Source organism: Pyxicephalus adspersus, chromosome Z (genome assembly GCF_032062135.1).
Source record: "Pyxicephalus adspersus chromosome Z, UCB_Pads_2.0, whole genome shotgun sequence".
Taxonomy (NCBI): Eukaryota; Metazoa; Chordata; class Amphibia; order Anura; family Pyxicephalidae; genus Pyxicephalus; species Pyxicephalus adspersus.
Genome location: NC_092871.1, coordinates 16939776 through 16964341, shown reverse-complemented (window position 1 = coordinate 16964341; position 24566 = coordinate 16939776). Strand labels below are relative to the sequence as shown.

At 39.1% G+C, this 24566-nt stretch overlaps 1 protein-coding gene across 1 annotated transcript; it reads left to right on the top strand.

Moving 5' to 3' along the window:
• The first annotated feature begins 1527 nt into the window (after positions 1–1527).
• LOC140343142 (galectin-4-like) lies at positions 1528–17008 on the top strand. Its single transcript, XM_072429667.1, has 9 exons — positions 1528–1684; positions 9831–9919; positions 11592–11796; positions 13260–13394; positions 13987–14022; positions 14103–14132; positions 14334–14416; positions 15577–15742; positions 16756–17008. Exons 1-9 carry the CDS (start codon positions 1640–1642, stop codon positions 16900–16902), a joined length of 936 nt encoding a protein of 311 aa, XP_072285768.1. The 5' UTR covers positions 1528–1639; the 3' UTR covers positions 16903–17008.
• Positions 17009–24566: the final 7558 nt, after the last annotated feature.

Here is a 24566-nt window from a genome sequence, read left to right as displayed (position 1 = left end):
CTGCACCTTCCTCATCAAACCTCTGCATGGAGATTTAGGAATCTGTATCACATCATTTCTGGCTGTATACCACCTATTAAAAGAAAAAAATAAGAATATGTAAAGCCAACACTGAATTTGTTCCTTGTTATATTCACTATTATGAAGTTTTTTTATATATCTGATCAAAGACTGCAATAAATCCTGCATATCCTGGACAGGAAAAATGCTATTGGTAGGATCACAGGTGAAAATAAAAGGAAAATGCTTCTAAAAGAAAACAAATGCAGCCACCAGGATTTTGTACACTGAAATACAATACATTCCCACTACTGCACTGCGACCTGAAAGTATATTAAGAACTACAAACACAATCCTGGCAGTCAGGCATCTCAGAATCTGTCTACCCTGTCAGTACTGAGATTTCCTTGTCTGGGTTTGTCTGGCTGCCTACTTTCTATATTTAGGAAACGCTAAAGGGAGGTAAATTTAATATTAGGTAATATTCAGGTGAAATTAAACCCCTAGACTAAAGAGGTGGACTGAGCATGTGTGTTTGTACCCCACTAGAAGAGAACCCACAGAAATTCAGCTGCTTCTGTGGATGCTACAAATCTTATACCTGCACTCGTAGAGTTACACTTGACCACTGCACCCTGTGCATTATACCTGACCCGTCCACTCTGTGCATTACAGCTGACCCCAGCACCCTGTACATTACACCTTTACCTTGCACTGTCAATGTTACACCTGACCACTGCACCCTGTGCATTATACCTGGCCCGTCCACCCTGTACATTACACCTGACCACTGCACCCTGTTCCTTATATCTGACCCTTCTACCCTGTACATTACGTCTTAACCATGCACTCTCAATGTTACACCTGACCACTGCACCTTGTGCGTTATATCTCACCCCTCTTCCCTGTATATTACACCTGCATCCTGCACTTTCAATGTTACACCTGACCACTGCACCCTGTTCCTTATATCTGACCCTTCTACCTTGTACTTTACACCTTAATCCTGTACTCTTAATGTTACACCTGACCACTGCACCTTCTACGTTATATCTGACCACTGCACCCTGTTCCTTAAATCTGACCCTTCTACCCTGCACATTACACATGCATCCTGCACTCTCAATGTTACACCTGACCACTGCACCCTGTTCCTTATATCTGACCCTTCTACCTTGTACATTACACCTCACCCTGCACTCTCAATGTTACACCTGACCCCTGCACCCTGTAGGTTAAACTTGACCCAGCACCCTTTATATTAGTTAGAACCTTATTTTATTCTTCAATCTAAAGTTTGTTCAGGTGGTTCCACTGTTTCCTAGTCATGCCTCTGACTTTGTGTTTTTGTTCTCCTGTCAAAGAAGCGTGTTTCTACTAAAACATGAAATAAGCTTTATAGAAACACAGTATTTTCATTGGGAATAGCTGGGAGCTTAATCACTGGACTGTTTTTTCCTCTCCCCCATCATTGTGTCTGCCAGCAGGCGTCTCTGTAGGCCAGCAGCTCACTGTGTAAACTGGATATACAAGTTTTTGGAAAGATACCTCACAGGCCTGCCCTGCCCTTTTCTCACATGATAAAAAGCATCCTTCAAGTCTGACAAACTTCACTCTCAAATTTATTCCAACGGCAAAGATGGCGTTTGTACCAGCTCCAGGTTACCAACCCGCCTTCAACCCCGTAAGTACTAACTGAACAGCTAATATCTCATATAGCTTTAAATAAAATCTCCTAAATTAGAGCGCTCTGCTTGGCACAGATTACTGTATGAGTAATTACAAAAATACCAATGCAAGCTAGCAGATATTCCAAGTAAGAGAAGGGCCACTCAGCAAGCTTACTGTGAGATATAGAAAGAAGAAGGCATTAAAGTGGAACCTCTTCTTCTTCCGAACAGTAGATGATGTCACCAACTTCTATACATTGGTGGTCTATTTGCTAGGGACATTTTTCTTTTGTGCTGTTTTGTATTTATTGTATAAATCTATGCTATAGAATTTATCCTCCAAACCAGTCCACAGAAGCTTCCAACAGTTGTGTTTTCCAGATAATCCTTATAGAATCATAAAGAAAACTTTTGGTCTAGGGGGTCATTACAGGGGTGCAGAAGGGGAACCATGGATATAGATTTGTGATATCAGGGGGTCTAATATAACGTCCCCATTTTTCTTATCTCTCATTATATTCTGTGCATGATACAACACATCTTGTTGCACAGCCCTCTGCCACTCCCTTTTACTTCTACTTACCCTCTTATATCATGAGGTCTCAACTATAGAGATAAAATAAGAATGTCTTATTTAGATTTTTGCCTTTTAAAGGAAATTCACTCATCATACTTCTATTACTATTTGCTTTTTTAATTTATTAATTCGTTTTTTTAAATATTGATTAATTTTTTCATATTTACAAATGGGATAAATTGGACCCCTTAAGGGGGTTTGTAGTGGGTTATTGAATGGTTTAAGATTTTGTACACCCACAGGTACACCTATTACACCATACATATGTGTAGGACATGTGGCATTACCAACACAGAACAGAGGTGAGGTCTCTACCTGGATTTTCTCTTGTAGCCATATGATAGTTATATGGTTCTTTATTACTATGATTTTGAAGGTGATACATTTTCTAGATTAGTCTCATTCATCACAACATTTCTGTCCATGTTATTATATTTACTTGCATATGAATGGCTGATCCGTATCTAGTCTTGTTTTTAGCTATGTTGGGTGTGTCAGTGGGAATAGCTGAAACATACTTGAGGTGTTGTAACTGGCCCGGCTAAGAGGAAACAATGAGCAGAAAAAATCAGACAAAGAGATCAATTTATATAGTAAACCATGCATTATATCAACAAATGCAAATAGCTCTTCACAGCACCCAAGTATATTCTAACTTTTAGTTTGATTCTATTTAATTTTACAAATCGTTTGCAAAGAGTTGCATAAAAAACATTTAACAGTAATTTTAACAATGAATTTATAATGAAATAACTATGGAAGCACGAGTTCTACTATAAAAATCTTTTTGGTTTTGAGACATTAGGATACAGGTCTAGATCAGAAATGCCAGCGAAAGCAGAAATGTAAAGGCAAACTTAATGTACTGCAGTGGCTTGTGATGTGTTGTTACATGTGCATTATCACATAATAAGCTGAATGTTAATGGACGTTACATTTACTATGGGCATCCTGCAGGGGCGATGGTGAGAGTGGGGAACGCAGGTAGAGGAAGTGCAGCCACAGTGGGTGGTTAGAGGTGAAATTTAGGCATTTAGGGGGTGAGAGAAGGTAGTGTGCGGGCCTGGAGGGTGGTGAAAAAAGGGGAAGTGCAGGTGAGGTGGTTGTGGGAGAAGGGGTGTGGTGGGCACAGTCAATGCCAAGAGAAGTTGGGCTGCAGGTGCAGTGAGTGCTAATAGGGGAGGTACAAATGCAATGAGCTGTAATGATTGCAGGCACTAGTAGGTAGTTAGGAAAATATAGCTGCAGGCATACTAGGTTCTAAGACAAGGCAAGTGTCACTTGGTGGTTGATAAGTAGGCTGGTAAATAAAAGAATATCATTTTTTGGCTCAGTAGGTACTGAGAGAAGGTGGGCTACATAGGTGGTAGTTTCCAAGGAAAGTGGGGGGTATGACTCCCTTGTTGCAGAGAGAAAGTGCAGGATTAATGAATGAAAGAGGTTTGGATAAGTGTACAGTAGGGGCTGTCTAAGGGTGCGTGGACGAATTGGGCAGCCCGCACCCCCAAGGTTGGGAAAGAATGCTCTGTGGGTGTTATAGAATGTAAGAAAAGGGGGCTGTCGTTGTGATGAGGTAGGGGTTTGTGTGAAAGCACATAGAGGGGTTGGATAACAATGGTGAGAGGGGTTGACTGACATGGCAAGAGTTGGAATTTGGGTCATAGTGGTGGTTTAGCTGACATGTAGTGGGTGGGTGCCTGGACTACCTGACATTCTGGACAAATTAAAGTTATGTAGCTAAGTGTGCTCCAGAGTAGAATACACAAGCACACATACTTTGTCTCTGTGAACACCTATTCCTCAGATATTCACACTTTTCATCTGTCGATTAGCCATCATGTCTACAAGTAGGAAGCGGGAATATTTGAGAAATATTAATCTGCCAGACAAAGTAAAGCTTGGAAAAGAACATACAAATACCTTTTGTTTAACAAAAGCCATACAAAGTAGGAAGCAGGTACACTTTAAAAATGTGAAAGGTATGTGATGGGAGGGACACCCATCTCCTTTTAGGATAAATAATACTTGACCAGTTTCCAAACAGTCACACCCTTCTCAAAACCTGCCAGAAAGGTAAGGGATTTAGCAGATTTCCAGGTGTGGCAAATCGAGAGAGGGCCCTTGTGTAGCACACAGAGACCCATTGTACAAGTCCACCTTTTGTCAAACTATCCCCCCAGCCCCTCATTTTAGTCCTCTTAATACATGCAAATGTGTTGAACAACTTCCTGATCCTTCCCCAAGTCCATTTTTTCCTCCATAATAAAAAAAAAATCAGTGTTGAGCTTCCAACCCCTGCATATCACATCCCATACCAGTATTACAGATGAAATGCCCTACAAATGTCTTCAAAATATTAGATGTTTACCGGCTGTGCCACAGACAGGTGCAAAGACCTGCAGCCAGCAACGGGATGAAGTAGAAAATGTATTGGGATGGCCGGGCAAATACAAATCAAAGAACACAGCTTGACACAGAAACGGATACAGATAAATTCCAGATGTCTTTTTTTTCCACTGGAACAGTACAGATTTTTCCTACTCCTCCTAAAAAAAGGGTGGAACTTGGATACGTTGGCATGGTTTTGGTGAGCACTGCCAAGCTGCCTAGAGCTGCGCCAGTTGTTACTGATTATTCCCTTAAAGTGAACTTAAACTTAAGATATAATATTAAAAAACAAAAGTTATCTTTTATAGTACCAAAAAGTTGCAAAAGCATTGATCTAGCCTAAAGGCTTGTATGGACACAGATTTCCATCACTAACATTTATAATCATCTCAATCTAGCTTTACCACAGTGGCCCCATGCCATCATTTAGCGATTTGCAATTCTGTTAACCAAAACGGACCAATTTTGGTTACTATGAGGAGAACATAGCAGTGTACCTCCTGCTCATCCTCCTTTTGTTTTTTCTATTAGGCCAATGTCTAATAAGTATATGTCCACTTTAAGTTCACAGAACCAACCAACATTAATATTGTATATTTTAGTCCATTTATTGTTACTATGTACTGGCTTTGTACAGGCTTAATATTGAATAAATCTATTCCATTGTTCTGAATATTCCCAGTGGTGGAAATAAAGGGTTGGCCAGGGTGTGTCAGTAGAAACCTCACATACAATTGAGAATATGTCATGCTGTGTTTCCCTACCGGGACAAATTACCGTACCTTATATTTCTCCAGGACTACCTGTGAGGATAGCTATTAGAGATTCAAAAATCTTACTGTACCTATCGGAGATAAAAGAATGGTGCTGAAACTTATTATAGCAATTTAAAGGCAGAGAGTGATATAGGAGACTTCTCTGTATTGATTTCCATTGGCCTGCTTAGGCTCATTGTGATTGTCAGCCTGTACAAGGTAGATGTGATACGGCACCATATGCTTAGTAAAAAGCTAATTTATTTTTCCTTGTGTAATGGGCTCTATTAAGCATTTATGATGCCTTAGGCATTTCTGATTGATGCTTCCTTTCATAAGCCCCAAATTCATTTCCCAACTACCATGTTAGGTGACCATAATAGTGATAAAATACATAATATTATTTTGAAGTAGTCTGGTGCTTACTTTACATACCGAGCCATACTTTGTACAATGTAAAAGGACAGTCCTGATTAACCACTGGCCAATAGGAGTTATTGTTGTTATAATAAAAGACGGGGTGCTTCCATTGGCTGCTGGTTGTGAGATATTGTACCTTGATTTACATTAGAGTGTTTGTAGTCCTGGTTGATGGAGGCTTGGCAGCCATTAGGGTAAATGATCAATATCATAGTTACATAGTAGGTTGAAAAAAGACATCAAGTTCAACCACTAGGGAAATAAATATAACCCAGATAATTAAACCCTATGGACGTACTTGACCAACAGGAAGGCAAAAAAAAAAACATCAGTACAATTCGCTCCAAAAAAATTCCTTCCTGATTCCATACGGAAATCGGATGTTCCCTGGATGAACAGTCAGTGGTATTTTTACTTTAAAGTCTTAATACCCAGTTATATTCTGTGCTTATAGATATCTCCAGCTTTTTCTTAAAGCAATCTATAATAGTTGCTGAAACTACTTCCTGAGGGAGCCGATTCTACATTTTCACAGACTTTACAGTGAAGAATCCCTTCCTTATCCAGAGCTCCAGAAGTGCCCTCTTGTTCTTTGTAATAATCTTACAGTGAATAGTTGAGAAGAGAGTTCTCTATATGGACCATTTATACATATTTACAGGGTGATCATATACCCCCTGAAACGTCTCTTCTCAAGGGAGAATAGATTCAGTTCAGCTAATCTCTCCTCATAGCTGAGCTCCTCCATTCCTTTTATTAATTTAGTTGCCGTTCTCTGCACTCTTTTCAATTCCACAATGTCCTTTTTGTGAACTGGTGCCCAAAACTGATGATCACTATATCATTTGTTTCCCTGGTTGTGCACCTTTTGACCAGTGTATGCTCAGATTTACTCAAGGACAAGGTCTTTAATTTCAGGATCGCCAGGTATTACTTTAATGAAGAACAAAATATAAATGCTAAAAATTATTTTAGAAATTCCAAGAACATGGTCATACTTAATAGGGGTTGATAGTGGTAAATTGGTAAATTGGGTTTACATGTGCTTTAGGTATCCATGGTTGTGGAGTTTACACATTTGGCTCCAAAATAATTGTTAGGAATAACATTTCTTGTATTTTTCTGCATTTTATAATATTAATGATTAAGCTTGAGCTATTTGAGCTCTGCAAACAATAGATGTTTTTTCTTGGTAAAACAGCTATGAACAGCCTGCTAAAACATGTTCTTCTTGTGGCACTGCCAGAACTACTACATAAATTACATTCTGCATCAGAAAGCTGCATTCAGGGTGTTGTAGGCTCATCATTACACCACTATTTGCTGAACAAGATCAGGGAATTCCAGTGTTCTGTATGAAGATATTAGTTAACATTTTAGAGCAGAGTAAAATTGCCAGAAGAACATGGAGGAGGCAGAGGAGTAAGTGGACATTATGGAACCTACCACATGCTACAACACTGCCTTTTGTTTTCTAACATCAATTGAACATCATTAAACCGTCAGTGTTGGCAACTGTTTCCAGCTCTGTAAACATTGTATTTTTGTAGTGCTTAAACAAGTAATTTCCCTAAAAGGAATATGTGACTGTGAATTAGAGAAGTGAATTGATCTGACATATTCGGGTATAGTACTCATGTGTCATAGAACTGTAACAGTTCTAGAAATAGATGGGCTGATGGATATCCTGATCCATGGTCATTGATGTTTGTGCAGTAAGCAGACTCGCCCCGGCCTCCTTTAGATACTTAGATTTACTAACAATTGATTCTGCATCTCACCCCTCCCAACGCTTGCTTCCAGTTCCACTCACCCTAAGCACTACCAGTTTACACCAGTACCCATTCTATATTTGTAAGGTCACTGTAATGAAAATCCTAGCAAGCATTCAGAGCACTAGACCCCCTCATCAGATTGCAATTCTTAGATGAAGTGGAGAGTAAATGAAACCATGCTCATAGAGGATCTAACAGTTAGCATTAGAAACTCCAATGAAAAGTTTCCCGAAACTTGGAGCGTGTGGGTGTTGTTTTACGATTCCCATGAATATAAATGGCACCTGGACCCTCCTTCTTAGCTACAGATAGCATCTGACTTTATAGGTAATCTGATTTGTGTAAGCTTGGGTTAAATAGATCTAGCAAATAGAACAACAGAAGATCTAGCAAATAGACAACAGAAAATAGGTTGTGATAGCAATATATAGACAAATTTGAGTACTAATATTAGCTATACCTCAAGAAACATTTAATGGTTTTTTTATGAAAACTAAACTTTACTAAACTGATCTTTCAACCTGGAGAATTATAGTAATCTATGAGATTTAAACTTCCACAGTGCTGTATACAAAGTATGGTTTCTTAGGGGCATGGGTATAATGGATTCCCCCTCCTATTGTGTGCTACATTCCTCATCCTTTAGATTGTAAGCTCTTCTGGGCAAGTTCCTCCCCTCCTTTTGTATCACTGTATTTATCTGTCTGTCTTTTGCTACCCCCTATTTAATGTACAGCGCTGGGTAATATGCTGGTGCTATATAAATACATTTTATTATTAATAATATTATTAATAATAATAATTTTTATAATATTTATATAAACAATTATACAGCAATTGGAATGAGGGCCTTACCCAATAGGATCATGAAAAACACAACACTTTTGGGATTACCATGCCCAGTTTAACATGCTGATTTATTAACTTTTGGCATTTGGAGAAAAGGGCGGGTATATTTTTCAATGTACTGCTAATGATGCAAAAAACAAACTTCACTTTAATGCATTCTTAGAATATCTCTCCTTTAATCAGAGTCTTAATTTGAACCTTTCCTTAATAAAATGTAGCCTTTTGTTTGTGTATTCACCTGTGCTGGAATCCTTAGCTTCATTGCATACTTGATACATCTTTGGAGCTATAGCCTTCATTCTCTTTTGTAAATTGTCATCTATGATGATTGCATAGTAATGCAATGATCATCATTAAATGTAAGAATTTTAAAGGACCCAGAGTAGGCTTTCTAAATGTAACTGCTGTACAACGGCGAGGCACCCCACTGTGTTCTCTCCCCTTCACTTTCATTACGATCGTTTGTCATCTGTGGATCTGCCAGGACGGACGACAAGCACTGTACAAACGCCAGATTCTCATCCGATATCAGCCCTGAGGCGATTATCGGACGAAAATGATCCGATGTGTGTACATAGCTTTACCTGCATAGTCCTGCATTAAAGTTATGCTAGCTCTATACTGTTATCTTATAAATGGGCCCCAGGTAGTGTAAGGTATTATAGTCATAATCAATTGTGCAAGAATTCCTGGAAATGGAAGACAGGCAACAAAACAGAAAAAGCTTTGATCTGACATGTCTACCCTAGCAGCTACTCAACGACAAAAAGATTTTAATTTGTCCTGCAATTGGAAAACACAATTCCATTGCTAGTGTAACACCTTTCTTGTTTCCCCTCAACTTATAGCTTTAAAGCTTTTAATCACTCAATTATTCCCACCGATAGGAAAAGGATTCAGTTGAGAAATTCCACTTTTGCAATAATCACGGGCTTGCTGACGTTGGGAGTTGACTAACACAAAGCCGCAAGCACAATTTTCCATGCTACACAACGATGACTCACTGCGGAGTACTAAAGTCATGCTGTAACTTGAGCAGAGCTGGTTACAAAGCAAACACTGTACAGGAGACACATCATGCTCGAATGAAAGCCAGAGCCAAACTGGGCTTGGCTCTAAATATTATTAAATGGATGCCATTAAAAAAAACACCACAGTGCTAAAATAATTCCTACAGGAATTTAAGTTAGGAATAAGTTATCAAGGAATCTAGTGTCAAATTTTGTAGCCATTGTAATGAGTTGATACGAACGTCTTGCCCTCAAGTGAACCTTATCTTAACCACAAGGGTGCCCTGTATTAAAATACTGATCCCAATGCTGCTTGGTATAGATAGATTGGTAAATTATGGTCTATATTGTGCAACCTACAGTAACCTTTTCTTTTCCCATTGCAGCCGATCCCCTATACTACACAGATTGCTGGGGGGCTGCGACCCGGAATGGCTGTCTGCATCCAGGCCCAACTTCCCCGTGATTATAATAGGTAAGAATATTATCATCTTCCACTATTATATGGCACTGCCTTTTTTGCCATTTTTACAAATATGAGATTTTAGCTGTTAATCAGTATCATCAGTACACGGCTTTGCATGGATAGAGTACAAATTGGACCTACTTTTTGCCCTTTTCTTCAATTTAACCAACTCTCCTCCTCCTACTTACTTACTGCTCTTTGTTTACATCCAGACTTGCATCACTAGGTGTAAACAAACAGCAGCACCATGACCATCAGATCAAGATGAGCATGTGTCTGTGAAGTAGGGGCATTAGGTAAGGTCAGGGGAAAAGGACAAAAGGGGAATGTGCACTTACCCTTTAAGAGTTGCAGTTAAGACAAAGGGTTACATGGATTGTTAGGGTCAGATATATATAAGGGAAGGGCTACAAGGAGAAGTTTTTTTTTAATCACTGTCTTAGATGTAAAAGTTTCCTCTCCTGCTGTCCTAAGTCAAGTCCAGGCCATTTTACACTTGCTGCTCTGGTTCTGGTGGCTCTGGATATGGAAGCCTTGGCTCTCAATTTATGCTGCAGTCTCATTTTGACTCTCCTCTCTCTCTCTTTGGCCAGTCACAGAATATCTTGTATTCTGTACAAAAAACTGGGGTTCTATTCATATGTGCTGTTTCAGTCCACTGTGGCACATCCCAGCCCTGAAGCCAATTGGCAGCCGTTTGCCCGCCCCTTTGTTTTCTTGGTGGGAGACAAGGGGACAGCTGTCTGACTTTGGCTAGTTTAAGGCCTTGGGCTACATTGGCAATAAAATAAAATCTTTTTTTCTACAGATGTTGGCAATAAAAACAAAAGATTTCCAATGAGTAGTTTAAGATCGTCTTCATGTTATATAACCCTCTCCATTTCATCATGGTGAAACATTTACCGTAACTTCTGCCCAACTCCTCAGATGTTTACCGTACACACATGTACACCTCAGCCCTTTTCACTATCATGTCTGGTCACCCAGCACAATACAGACCTGCCATAGACAGGACAGCACAATTGTGGCAAAAGTTGGGAATCATTAATAAACTTTCTAGTATTTTTTTGTTTCTTTGCTGTCACCCTTTTGCTTCACTTCTTGTCTTGAAATAAAACATAAAATGAACAGACATTTTTTGCACTCCATTCCAATTGAAGTTCTCCTCTCTAGTTTTGTTCAAGTGACCAAAATGTTGAGTTTTCTTTCAGTCCCTGCATTACAAATTTGAAAGAGGTTCTAACTCTTTCCAAATGAATCCAAAGTGAAAAAAAAAGTATTTTTGCGACATAGTAGGGAAGTGCTGATCAACAAGAGGAACCAGTAATCATTATGTGGGACACAGGTGATTAAAAGGACACTTGGCAGGTAGTAGGAAGGTAAGTATTTACAATTCTCTTTTGCTGAGAAATCTCCTCTGAAAAATTTGTACCACAGGGTCACAAAAAACACACACCGCTGAAACATCGAGGTACAATGTCCTTCCTTCTACTATGTGATTTGGTCATGCTAGAAGCCAAATCATTGTTTTTACCCTTTGAATTGCAGATGAGAGCTATGTTTTCTCTCCTTTCATACAACCTTCATGTCCATTTTCTCTCAAATATACACATTCTCCATAATAGTCATGTTTATGGTGTCCTATTCTCCACCATTTTTTCATTCTTTTCTTTTACTTTAGGTTTGCTGTTAACTTTACCACAGCTGAGGATGAAAAGTCAGACATTGCTTTACACCTAAATGCCCGATATGATGGCCGTGACCGTGTAGTCTTTAATTCCCGCCTGAATGGGGAATGGAAGGATGAGGAAATGAAAAGGGAGATGCCATTTAAGTCTGGAAAAGTCTTCGTTATCTTGTTTGAGATTACTCGGAACAACTACCTGGTGAGAAAAATTGTTGAATCTCCCCCATACATACCTAGTTAGGAAGAGTTAGGCTATGTACATGCATTCAATATCTGTTGCTGGAAAGGATCTTTTACAATCCTTTCCAACGACAAAAGGCTGAACAATGCAAGAACGAGCTCTGTACATACAGCACCATTCTGCTCTATGGAGAGGAGAGAACGACGGAGCCTCACCACGCTGCGCTCTCTTCCCTTCACTTCCATTATGATCATTCGCTGTTTGTGGATCCACCAGGATGGAAAAGAAAGACCAGCGTTGTACACACAACAGATTCTCGTCTGATATCAGCCCTGAGGCGCTTATCGAACAGGAAATATCTGACAGGTGTACGCAGCCTTAGAAAGAAGTGCAAAGGTGAGCGACTGTGCAAAAGGTCAACAACCTATCATACCTTGAATATGCTAGTCTCACCTAAGATTGTTTATAACTGTATGTTCAAACTTTTATTTTTCAAGTGCATGCTTGAAAGTAAAATAAAGGACTCCCTAGTTAAAAGAAAAAAAATTAAGGTTTAGTATTAAAATGCTGGCAAGTCTTTTGATTGATCTTAATATCTCTATGAGAGGCTTTAACTTATATGTAAATTATAAGCCCATCTTTCTCCAGACACTAAACTGCACCTCCGTCATTTACGTGTAAAATGTCAGGACTTGAAGAAAAATTGAATTCTGGAATCTGTGTCCCACAAAAAGAAAGGAGAGGGAAAAGGATTAGTCACCATTATTGGCTGTGGTCTCCCAGCTGGTGATATTTCCCCATCATTAACTTACAGTGTGTTTCTGTTTGTAAGTGGTCTTGGTAGAGGCAGGGCCTTATGTCTGAGTCCCCAGCAAGCAGCACTGCAGAGGCATCACCAAATATCACTCAGGCAGTGCCTGAAATTTCCACTGCAGATATATAGTTAGGAGGGTATAGGCAAAGGAGAGCTTTGGCATCTTTATGTACCAGGAAACGCTCTGGTATTTTTTAGCATGAATTTAAGACAATAAGAACATTTTTTAGTATAGTGCTTAGACACAATTACCATGTCAGTGGTGGGTTTAGTTCTAGGAAGGGCTGGCAGATAATTTTACCCTGGGCAGGAATAAAGGTCCCATGTACAATCTGGGTTAGGATCCAAGAAGGCTCATTAGGGATACAGGGGTACTCACAGGTATTTGCAGGCAATACAAGGTTTTAGTATTGTACCATTAGGAGTGTTTCAGGGCAGGCCAGGTGAACATATGTCAGGTGGGTGTGTACTCAAATGTTTTCATTTATTGAAATTAACGCAGTAGCAATAGTTTATTATTGCAAGCATGCCAATGTGCCATAACTCTTAATATATATCTTGATTTACCTAATAACTATATTATTAGGAATTTAGCTTATGAATTTTTTATGCATTTTTTTGTGTTTTTTAATTAGTAATTGACCTCATTTTCTTTCTCGTTGTACAGGTATCAGCCAATATGGAGCGATTCTACGAGTTTGGACACCGTATTCCTATGGAACATGTGAATTGGCTAAGTGTGACTGGAGATATTGTTGTCCAAACAATGTCCATCCTTGGCTGTGGTGCTGGAGTGAAGGGAGTAAGTAACAATGAGTGGCATTGTATAATAAAAAAACATACACCTAGTCTATTGTTGTTTCCCAGACTTTGGTTTGTTTTAAACCCCTATCAGGGCTGCCTTGACTTTTGTAATGCTGGAACTTTTAGACAAGGGTAGGGGGCCCAGGAAGTTACATAGTATGGAGCCCAGACATTTCTGATAGTGGCCATGGCCACTATAATTTCATTTTCCATGTCTAAAGTTGGCTGGAGACATGAGATAACATTTGAAGAATTTAGCCAATTTGGGTGACCTCTTTTGGATATACCGTGTTTCCCCGATGATAAGGCAGGGCCATCAAATAAGACAGCCCTATCAGGGCTGCCTTGACTTTTGTAATGCTGGAACTTTTAGACAAGGGTAGGGGGCCCAGGAAGTTACATAGTATGGAGCCCAGACATTTCTAGTGTCTTATCATCGGGGAAACAGGGTAGCAGAGCTTCCATCTAGCTGGTCTTTTGGGAAAAGACTGAACAGTTCTGATTCTGAAACTTTGATTAGTGCCGGTGACAAATAGAAACAGAATTGGAACGGGAAGTGCCAATAGCTAATGATCTTATTCCTTTTACAGAATCTTGTGATGTCAGCCATGCAGGCAAACCTTATCGTAAGTATTATTAGGGGAAGGCAGATATCTAATATTCTATCAAATATTTTAGTTTTTACACTCATTTTTTTCTCTTTCAGCCTATGATGGGACCTCCTGCTATACTTCCAGTAAGTAACCATACTCATGTTTAACCATATCATAGCACTTCAATTAAGTAAACAAAAGTGTACAAGATTGCAATAAAAAGTAAAAGAAGAGATTCTAGCATACATACTTCTAGGGATAAGTAATATAAATCAATTACCTAATCCATTCATTCACAAATTTTTGATAGCTCAACATTTACAATTAGATTTTGTTCATTTTAGACAGTCCCATTCAAAGCTTTTATCAGTGGAGGAATGATACCAAAGCGTACCTTGGTTGTGAAAGGGATGCCAACTGGAAAAAAGTAAGTAGCAATTTTCTGCTAAACTCTGGGGACAACATTCTGCTAAAATGAAGGTGAACCTGTCACATGTATAAATTCTGCTACTGATATTGCCAAAGATTGTCTTCTGGTGCCAAAGATCTTCAAAAAGTTTCTGTGCACCTGAAAAGATTATCACAATCCACTAAGTTAATTGGCTAATGCTAATTGGGCATTGCAAGGGTATTTTTTCCCCAGAGTTTATTATACAAAGATTTACAAGAGCAAAATGTCTTATGAGACATCCCAGCAAATCTACTTGCATTGAAGTACAATTTCCATGACTGAAACTTCAGACTTACCCATCCCAGTTGAATCAGCTGATGATTCATTAGGATATATATTGGCACATTTCCTGTTACACATCTGCTTTCTACTTCGCTTCACTTTTGGACTCAGAATCAATTGCTATTCATTTTATAAATGGTCAGTACCCAGTACCAGAAGATGTCCCATCAAAATTCTGTGACCCAGCTCTGCTACTATCAAGTGAATAGTGCAGCTTTTAGCACAAAACCCTCGGAAAGATACAGATTAAATGACTTCTAAACTGATGGCATAGTAGTCACAGGGTGGCTGGATTCAGCTCATCCTCCCACATTACGGTAATTAAAAAAAATTTGTATGACCTAAACTTTACCTTTTTTGAACAAAGCAACCCAAACCTACAAATCTTCAGAAATATGAGAAAGTGTTAATAATACACCTAATATATAAACTTTAACAATGAATCCTTGGCATTTTAACTGGGCCATAGATGGCTATCGGCCAATAACTTTTTTCTTCCTGTTTTCTGAGACTTTATTTCCTTTTTATTTTTATCTGATGGAATCTTTGATGGTAGTTAATAGACTTGAATGCTGCTGCCAACATAGCTCACTCAGATCACACACCATCCCTCATCTCTACCACATCAGGAAAGTCTGCATGTTTAGCTTTTAATACAAAAAGGTCATGTTTAAAGTAAATTTTCAGCTGTCCTGTAAATATTTGATTTTTACATTTTTCAGAACAAACTGGAAAAATAAACTCTGCAAGTTCATTGTTATAGGTGCACCCTATTTGTAACAAAAAAAAAGATTGTAAAGGAATAGTACAATTGTTGAAATTGTTTAAGTAAATTATCCTTGGTTTTTCCACAGCTTTGTTATAAACCTAAAATGTGGATACAACAATGACATTGCATTCCATTTAAATCCACGTTTGAACAAAGGAACTCTGGTCAGGAATGCTTCCCTCAATGGCACATGGGGACAAGAAGAAACACAGATTGCCAAAAACCCATTCAAGCAAGGAGACAACTATGAAGTAAGTTACTGGTATTTCAATGTAGGAAGAAATGAGTGAGCAGCTCTAGGGCTCATGCAGCAAAGTCCATGCATGGCATAAGCAAATTCACCTACCCGTCTTCTTTTGTCTCTTAAAACCCTCATTACTTCCCACCATTCCGTATCCCCCCTCCTACTGTGTGATTCTTCCCCCACCTCCTAGATTGTAAGGTCTTGCTTGCCTGAAGTGGTACATATTATATTAAACTAATTTCCAAGACAAATGAAAAAGATACATTTTTATGCATTGAGGCAAAAATATATATACATATATATAAATGTATGCAAAGCCATTAAATATTCTCTTTAAATGTGTGTATTCTTTGCTTCTATTTTTTTTCTCGTTTGCTGATAATATAGATTGTAAGCTTATTGGGGCAGGGTCCTCTCCTCCCCCTGTGTCACTGTCTGCATCGGTCTGCCATTTGCAACCCCTATTTAATCTACAGCACTGCGTAAAATGTTGGCGCTATATAAATCCTGTTTATTAATAATAATAATAATTCATAATATTTATTATTATTATTATTATTAATAATAATAATAATAATAATGTAGCTCCCAATAGTCCATCCCTTTTTAGTATTTGTAATTAGAAATTTTTATAGAGTTGCTCATGGGTGGTAGGAGGGATAAGGTGGGTCATAGGAGAAGCAGCAGGAGGGTACAAAAGAGATTCTTTAGTTTCTACTGGTTGTGGTCAAGACTGCAAAGGAAACAACCTCTGCTGCTACATGATTTAACCAAGGTACAGTAGAACAATGCTGGTAGTTGGCAGTATGTAGGTAGGTAATTCTTCTGAGATGATCAAAGTTGGTCAAGCTGCCAGCAAAAATTAGGCCAAGGTGAGATTTGCGATTAACCAACAGCTGATCAGCCATTGGCCATCTATTGGCACATCATTGTTGCTGTATTAAAATGTCAACCAAATCATTGTTTATGGCCACAGGTAGATACTTGCAAGGATATAAACACATTTTACTTTCTTCCCAGGTCTCCATTCGCTCTGCAGAGAAGAACTTCAAGGTCTTTATAAATGGAAGTCACTCCTTTGACTTTGATCATCGTACATTTAATTTGGCACAAGTGGACACCGTAGAGGTGGAAGGGGATACCAAGCTTTATTATGTTTTCTTTTAAATAAGTCTTCAACTAACCAATCTGTAAAGTCACCAGTTACCATCATTTTATTGTGTTTTCCTAACACAAATCTTTTTATTAAAGTTTATCTTTTACTGATATAAAACAGTGATGATTCTTTCATTCACACAAGGCTGGGCTGGTTGTGTATATAAAGAGGTGGTGGGGGGATTTCCGATACAGGTAGTGCCCAGGTTACATACGAGATAGGGACTGTAGGTTTGTTCTTAAGTTGAACTTGTATGTAAGTCGGAACAGGTACATTATTTTAATAAATGCAATTAGGACAGATGTTTGTCTCAACACAATTTAAAGCAGGAGGGTGTCAGTTACCGTAAAAAATCCTCACTGTAAGTTAATCACAAACAAAGCAAAAAAAAAAAAAAAAAAACTTTATGGAGCCAAGACATTCATTAACTTCTGGAGCAAGCAGTGCTTTGATATGCAAAAAGAAACAACTGCAGAGATTGTCTTGGTCATTAAAGAGTTACAAGAGGTTACAGATCAACAGATCCACTCCACTCTTAAGATCTCCCACAACCTCAGCTGTGTTTAGCAAAAGATTTCTTCTGCAAGTCCTGCAAATCGCCCCCCTCCCCCTATCTAGCCTTTGTACTGCACACAAGCGAGCAGGGTATCCCCCCTTCCCCTATTCGTACCTAGGAGGTGTCTGTATGTCAGATGTCCTTAACTCGGGGACTACCTGTACATCCAAAAGGACAGTCAGAATCATCCACGCATGAATCACCCAAATACATAAAGCGGAAGTAAATTAAAAAAAAAAAACTCACTCACCTTTACCTTAGCTGATCTGTCTTTCCCTCCAGAGGTTTCCTGGATTGGGTCCCCCATTGTCCTAGTATCCTCCTTCGTCACAGCATGGAGGAAGCACCTGGCGCCACCATCTTTACCCTTCTTCTCCGTTTTATAAAGTCACCTAATCTCGCACTGCGCAGGTGCGAGATCAGGTGATGTAGATGAGAAAAAACGGATGCCGATCTCACTGCGCAGAAGAAGCATCCAGAAGCCTCCTGGGAGGCATGACATATGTTTCCCGGGAAGCTTTGTTCTCCAATTCTGTCCTAATTGCCGAGGCAATCAAGACAGATCTTCATTTTTTAAAACCCCTTTTTTATTTAGGTCCGCTTTAAACACTGTTCTCCCAAACCCTTTTTACCTGGGTGCACCACCCAGCACTTTCCAATAACCACCAAGCTGGTTTGGGTGGTTACTGAAAACCTGGGACACAATACAGGAACACTGAACAGCTGGGGCATATTATAAAGACGATTGAAAAATATGTTATGGGGGAGTGGGTGGTAGAAATCTGACAGGATTATCGGGGTTACTGTATTCCTATGACAACAAAACACTTCTCCCAGCTAGAAAAAAAGATTCTAGAGAAAACACTGCTTACAACTTAGGGTGCACAAACATCTGCATACATTAGTTCACTAATATTAACTAGTCCTTATTTACTACAGTTTATTCACATCACCTGCGACTTCACCTAAAGCGGATCTAAACTCAAAAAAACAAAAAGTCACCAGGAAGACGCTAAATGACAAAAGAGACATGCAAAAAAAAAAGTCCTGTCTGCTGGTGGCTTTTTTGTTTTAGCTCTACACTACATGGCACATATCCCATGTTGTGTAGAGCTCGACTATGTGTGAGGTGGTGCCAGCTGACGGGCACAATGTAACCTCTGTGCATCCTCAGAAATTTCATTATCAGTGATCAAATGGCCAAAGAGTATAGTGTGCTCATGGAGGTCCACCATAGAGCTGGTATGGCAAAGATGGCGGCTTCTTCTGTTGCAACTACGTCAGGCTCAGGACCTGTTATTGCTACAGGGCAGCTCTATGCCATAATCAGCAAGTAAAAAATAAGTAGTAAAATGAGATAATCTAAAGAAACCTTACAAAGAAAAATAACTATCTTCCTATTTTTCCTCTTTTTTACCTTGGTACACTTTGCCATTTCAGCCATGTCTCTATCCCCTGAATACAGCCCTCCTTCATCCAATTTGTGGCTACAGCTGTTCTCCTGAAAGTGTCTCCACTGGGTCCCTTCATTGCTAAGCATGCATACTGCAGCCCTATTCAATCCATAAGGCCAATAGGTTGTTAAAAGCACATCTCTCAGAAGGGAATGGGGCACAGTGGGTATTTTTTGAAAAAGCACGGTGCAGCAGGTGGCTGGAATAGGATAGAAATACATACTGGGTTCAGTGAGCTGCAGGGAGAATAGGCATGCTTACAAGACAACTGTGCTAATGGTACAGTTGTCCTTTAGGCTGAATTTTTCCATGAATATCTGAATGAGTCAGAAAAGTTACTCATTCTCTTCCCCTTCCTGTGATATTCAGTTGATTTAGCCTAAGAGCCTTTTTTAGTTCATACAATGCTACAATACAATGTCACTTTAAAAATGCAGCAAGTTTCTGAAATCCCCAGCAATGCTCTTGGCCTAATTGAACTTACTCCAGCTACACTACAAAACATATCTCCTTATGTTATAAAAATAAAGAGAGGGGTGTTCTGTAATCCAGTAGGGGAGAGCTCACATTGGATCTAGAACCCTTTTTAGGATTTCAGAGGCAGGACGTTTGACGCTCATTAGATTTCAAACCTGATCAACAGGTATTTTTCTGTACAGTTGTGGTTTAAGCTACTGGGCTTCTAAACACATAGGAGGTTTTGAGCAAAAGTACAGGAATGGCTTTAAAAATATATGAGCAAGAGACTTCAGCTCCACCTGCTGGCTTGAAGTAGTACATAATATATTAAACTCATTTCCAAGACAAATGAAAAAGATGAATTATTATGCATGGAGGCATAAATATATATACATATATATAAATGTATGCAAAGCCAATTAAATATTGTCTTTAAATGTGTGTATTCTTTGCTTCTCCTATTTTTTTTCTCGTTTGCTGATAATATAGATTTTAAGCTCTTTGGGGCAGCGTCCTGTCCTCCTGTGTCACTGTCTATCTGTCTGTCATTTGCAACCCCTATTTAATGTACAGCACATGTTGGCACTATATAATATTATTAATAACAATAATAATAATAATATAAGTTTACCATGAGTTTCAGTAGAAACTATATTTCAAATGACATATAAGGAAGGGGGATCAATTCAGAATAAATCTTTTTTGAGAACAGCAGTGTATTAAAAGTGTATTAAAAGTTTGATGCATTGATTGCAAACATGGTGTCTTGTGATTAGCAGCGGTGAGCCTGGGATTTATTCCCACTACACAGAATGAATAGCATGTGTAAGTTTTTCCTATGTTTGTGTAGGTTTCCTCCAGATGCTCCAATTTCTTGGTGCAACCCAGAAACATACTGGTAGGATAATATGATACAACCGAAATGGCTTCAACATTGTGTTCAATAGAAAAAAGATTTTTTGGACAGTAACTGATGTGAATAATATTGTCCTTCTCAGTGAAGCTGATTATGAATAAGAGCCATAAATAAATAAAATGGCCTTGGGAGTTCTGTTCATACAATGTAAGTGACCATGTACTGATTGAGAACCAAGCGTGTACTGAACAAACTTGCATTATGCAGGAGTATAAATATTTAAAGGGCTTCTTTCTTATAGCACATATTCCAAAAACTCCTGCAGATGTCTGAAAAAAGGTATAGCACTGTCAACCAGGAAAATTAAGGGAATAAACTACCGCAGAGATTTTGTTTTACCAAGATGCATAAATGACTTACTACTAGGGAGCTGCTGATGTTTCTGGAACACCATGTTCAGATGAATTTGAAATGGCACAGAATTTTTCCCATTCATGTTGGCTGCAAATGTTTCTTCTTTCCCTGGAGAGATGAAGAATAAATGAGAATGAGAAGAACACCTATGACAACATGCTATGGTATTGTACCCTGTCCTAGTGTCTCTTCTCTTCCTTTGTACTTTTGTTTCCGGCACCTGCATTCTTCTTTATCCTCCCCTCTGTCTGTTAAACCTTTCTTTAGATGTCCCTCTTGCTCCTGTTTTCTCCTCTCATCTTGCTGTCTTCCCCCTATTTGAACCCTTTATTGGCAATTAGGAAGTTGATACTACCACTGACACATAGCTTTGGAAATGCAGAGAAGGGAAATTCAGGTAAACTGCGTGAACATTCAGGTGTTGCTGTAGCTGCAGTGTTTCCTGTTTAGTATTGACACTACACCATTATATATTTAACTCATAAAATGAATGTGTATTACGGTACTTAGTCACAGTATTTCATAGATATATTAGTTTATTCACAGATTTTACGGCACAATCTTTTCTTCCACTACACTGTGCTAATATGTTAGTTTGTAAACCTGAAATCTGAAGAGCATTGAAATTGAGCAAGAATTAATAGCTAGTTTTTATCTGGGGTGGAAAATGAAAAGCAGTCATACCCTTCATCATTACAATCATTTTACTGTCAATTACTACCTTTTAGGAGAATAACTTGGGAAAACTGTACATACATAGGTATGTGTGGAGCTATCAATGGCTGCCCATATTAACATTACATAGGAACCTTTATAGCCAGGCAGCAATACAGAAAAAGTGGTAGCATTCTAGAACACAATTTACTTCATATACAGAACTATAAAAGCAAAGCTGATATTGTCCTATGGAAATCATATATTCCCCCCAATTGTTGTGAACCAGGAATATTTGGTGGAAATCAGATTCACTGCTTTGTAAATACATCCCTGAGCATCTCAGGTACCTGCACTAAAGGTGAATGATACAGGCTATGGCAGCTCACCCTGCTAACCTCCTACTGAAAATTTCTTCAGCCTCCCAATCTCAGGCATAAATGCTTTCTGGCCACAGGTCAGCAGGATCAGCCTCCATAGCCCGTAGCATTCACCTTAGACATCAGTGCAGATACCTTAGATGCTCAGAAATGTATTTACAAATCAGTGAATATGACTTTCACCAAATATTCAAAATAGGTAACTATTCTTGGTTCACATGTTTCAAAAACAAGGGGGGAGTATATGATTTTTATATGACAATTTCAACTTTGCTTTTAATTCTACAGGATACGAAGTAAGCCGGTGTTCTAGAACACGAACACATAGGCTATATACACACATCAGATGATTCTCGTCTGATAATTTCCTCAGGGAGGCATCTGGCTTGTGTACAGCGCTCTTCCCTACAACCGTCCTGGCAGATCCACAGACGACGAACGATCGTAAGGAAAGTGAAGGGGAGAGAGCACAGTGGGGTGCCACTCTGTCGTTCTCCTGCCATCCCTCTCCATAGAGCAGAACGGCATTGTATGTGCAGAGCTCATTCATGTATTGCGCAGTCTTTTGTGAAAGATCTTTCCAACATGAATTATTGCACGTGTGTACCCATCTTTACTTTTTCTTTGAGTTGCTGCCTGGCTACAGAAGGTGAAATGGTAATAGTGCAACCATTCACATTACATTACACGTTGCTTGTCTTTTTATGTAAACGACACACCTGATCTGTATATTTGTTCCCACAATAAAGCATTTGTAAAGGTTAGCAATTCAAGCCCACATATTTATTTTAGCATTGATTTCCATTCTACAGAGCAAACACTGGATAAATATTTTTTATGAAGCGTAATGGAACCAGTGTTTTCCAACTTATCTCACATTAGTCAGATGTTGGAAATCATTACAACAATTTCTACAACAAACAACATCATGCTAAATAACCCATCTGATTTTGCCTTTTTTTTAGCCTTACTATTTTTCATTTCAGGCAGATGTACTAAAGAAATTTAGGTTGTTCACTTACTAAGCTGAATTATCACCTTGTAGGGGATTCAAAAAATGTAGTGAATGTGGTGAAAGTTCAAAGAATGTCCACTCATGTGCAAGAAAATCTAAAAGAATGATACTTCCTTGCACATGATAGGATGGTTGAGATCAGGCTAGGTGAAATATTATTATTAAAGAGTATTTATATAGCATCAACATAATAGGAAGCACCATACATTAAATGTTGGTTGCAAATGACAGAAAGGTACACTGCCCAAAAAAGTTTGCACCGTGATAATTCACTTTGGCCATGATCTAATAAAGAGAAGATTGACTATCATTGGAGAACCTGGGTGATTTTTTAAAATCATTTGCTAGTGGTCTTTACATGTTTTCCATGTTGAACCAGATCCATTCAAGGTTTCCTGGATCAGCCAGGTTCTCCCATGATGATCTTTCTTGTCCACTCTTGAGGAGGTTTAATAAATTGAACCCTTTGCTATGTGAACAGCCTCAAATGTTTTCTATCTTGAACCAGATCCATCCAAGGCTTACTGGATCACCCAGGTTCTCCCATGATGATCTTTCCTGTCCAGTCTTGGGGAGCTTTAATAAATTGGGCCCTTTGCTATGTGAACAGCCCAAAATCCTTTAGTATTTCATCCCCTTTGGCTCCAGCAACAGTTGCATGTCAATCCTTAGCACCAGCTTCCTACTGGTTAATATTATTACACAGTATTTATATAGCACCGACATATTAAGCAGCATTGTACAAAGTCCATAGTCAAGTCACTAGCTGTGCCTCAAAGGGGCTCACAATCTAATGTCCCTACCATAGTCATATGTCATTACCACAGTCTAAGGTTAATTTTTGAGGGAAGCCAAATAATCTAGCTGCGTGTTTTTGGAATATGGGAGGAAACCAGAGTATTTGGAGGTAACCCACAAAAACACAGGGAGAACCTGCAAACTCCATGCAGATAGTGGCCTGGCTGAGATTTTACCCTGGGACCTAACGCAGCAAAGGCCATAGTGCTAACCACTGAGCCACTGTGCTGCCCTGGTTAGAAGAACAGACCACACCTGAGCAATGGACGTTGGTATGACATTTTATAATCCCCTTTTGAAGCACACGTGATAGGATGACAATGCAGGAAAAAGGTGCCAAGATTTGATAGGGACTATCATAGCAGAATCATAGCAGAATCATCCAATATCATTTCAATGGAAGTTGCAAATGTTCACCAATTTGCAAAAGACTTTACAGATTACATGATCATGTTTAGGAATGTAGGAGATTTAGGTAGTTGAGATTTTATTCTATTTTAAGGCCCCTTATGAAAAAATCAGCTGCGTCTAATTTCACGCTAACAGATATATTACATTTATGGAACCCTGTATTCTGAAATAGAGCCAGCATGTATTTTAAGCAGCGTGCCCATATTCCACCGTGCCATAGTTGGCGATCATTACGCATCATTGTGCGGCTGGCGGCTTTTGGTGCAATGAAAACACACATGTCTGTCAGTGCGCTCTCCCGGGGTTCGCAGACCGGTTCCCATAGAAACAGGAGCGAAATGCGAGCGACGTTTGTGTGGATGTGATGGTGGGGGTCTGTTTGCACAGACATAGCGTCTGCATCCCACAGAAGAGAGGAGATCCAAGACGGCAAGCTGTGTAAGCTGACAGAAAGGGGTGGGGAATGGAACCCAAATATAGCACCGCATAGGACTAAGATACATCATAATAGGGAACTCCGCAGCCATTACTGGGGCAGGGGGTCTGTCACACTATACACTACAAAAAATCAGGGACTCTGCACATAACAAAGAGGGCTACATGACTTCTATATCAGGACAGAAATACAGGAAGCAGGACCAGCATGCACCCCACTAGGATTAACAAGGATTTCTGATT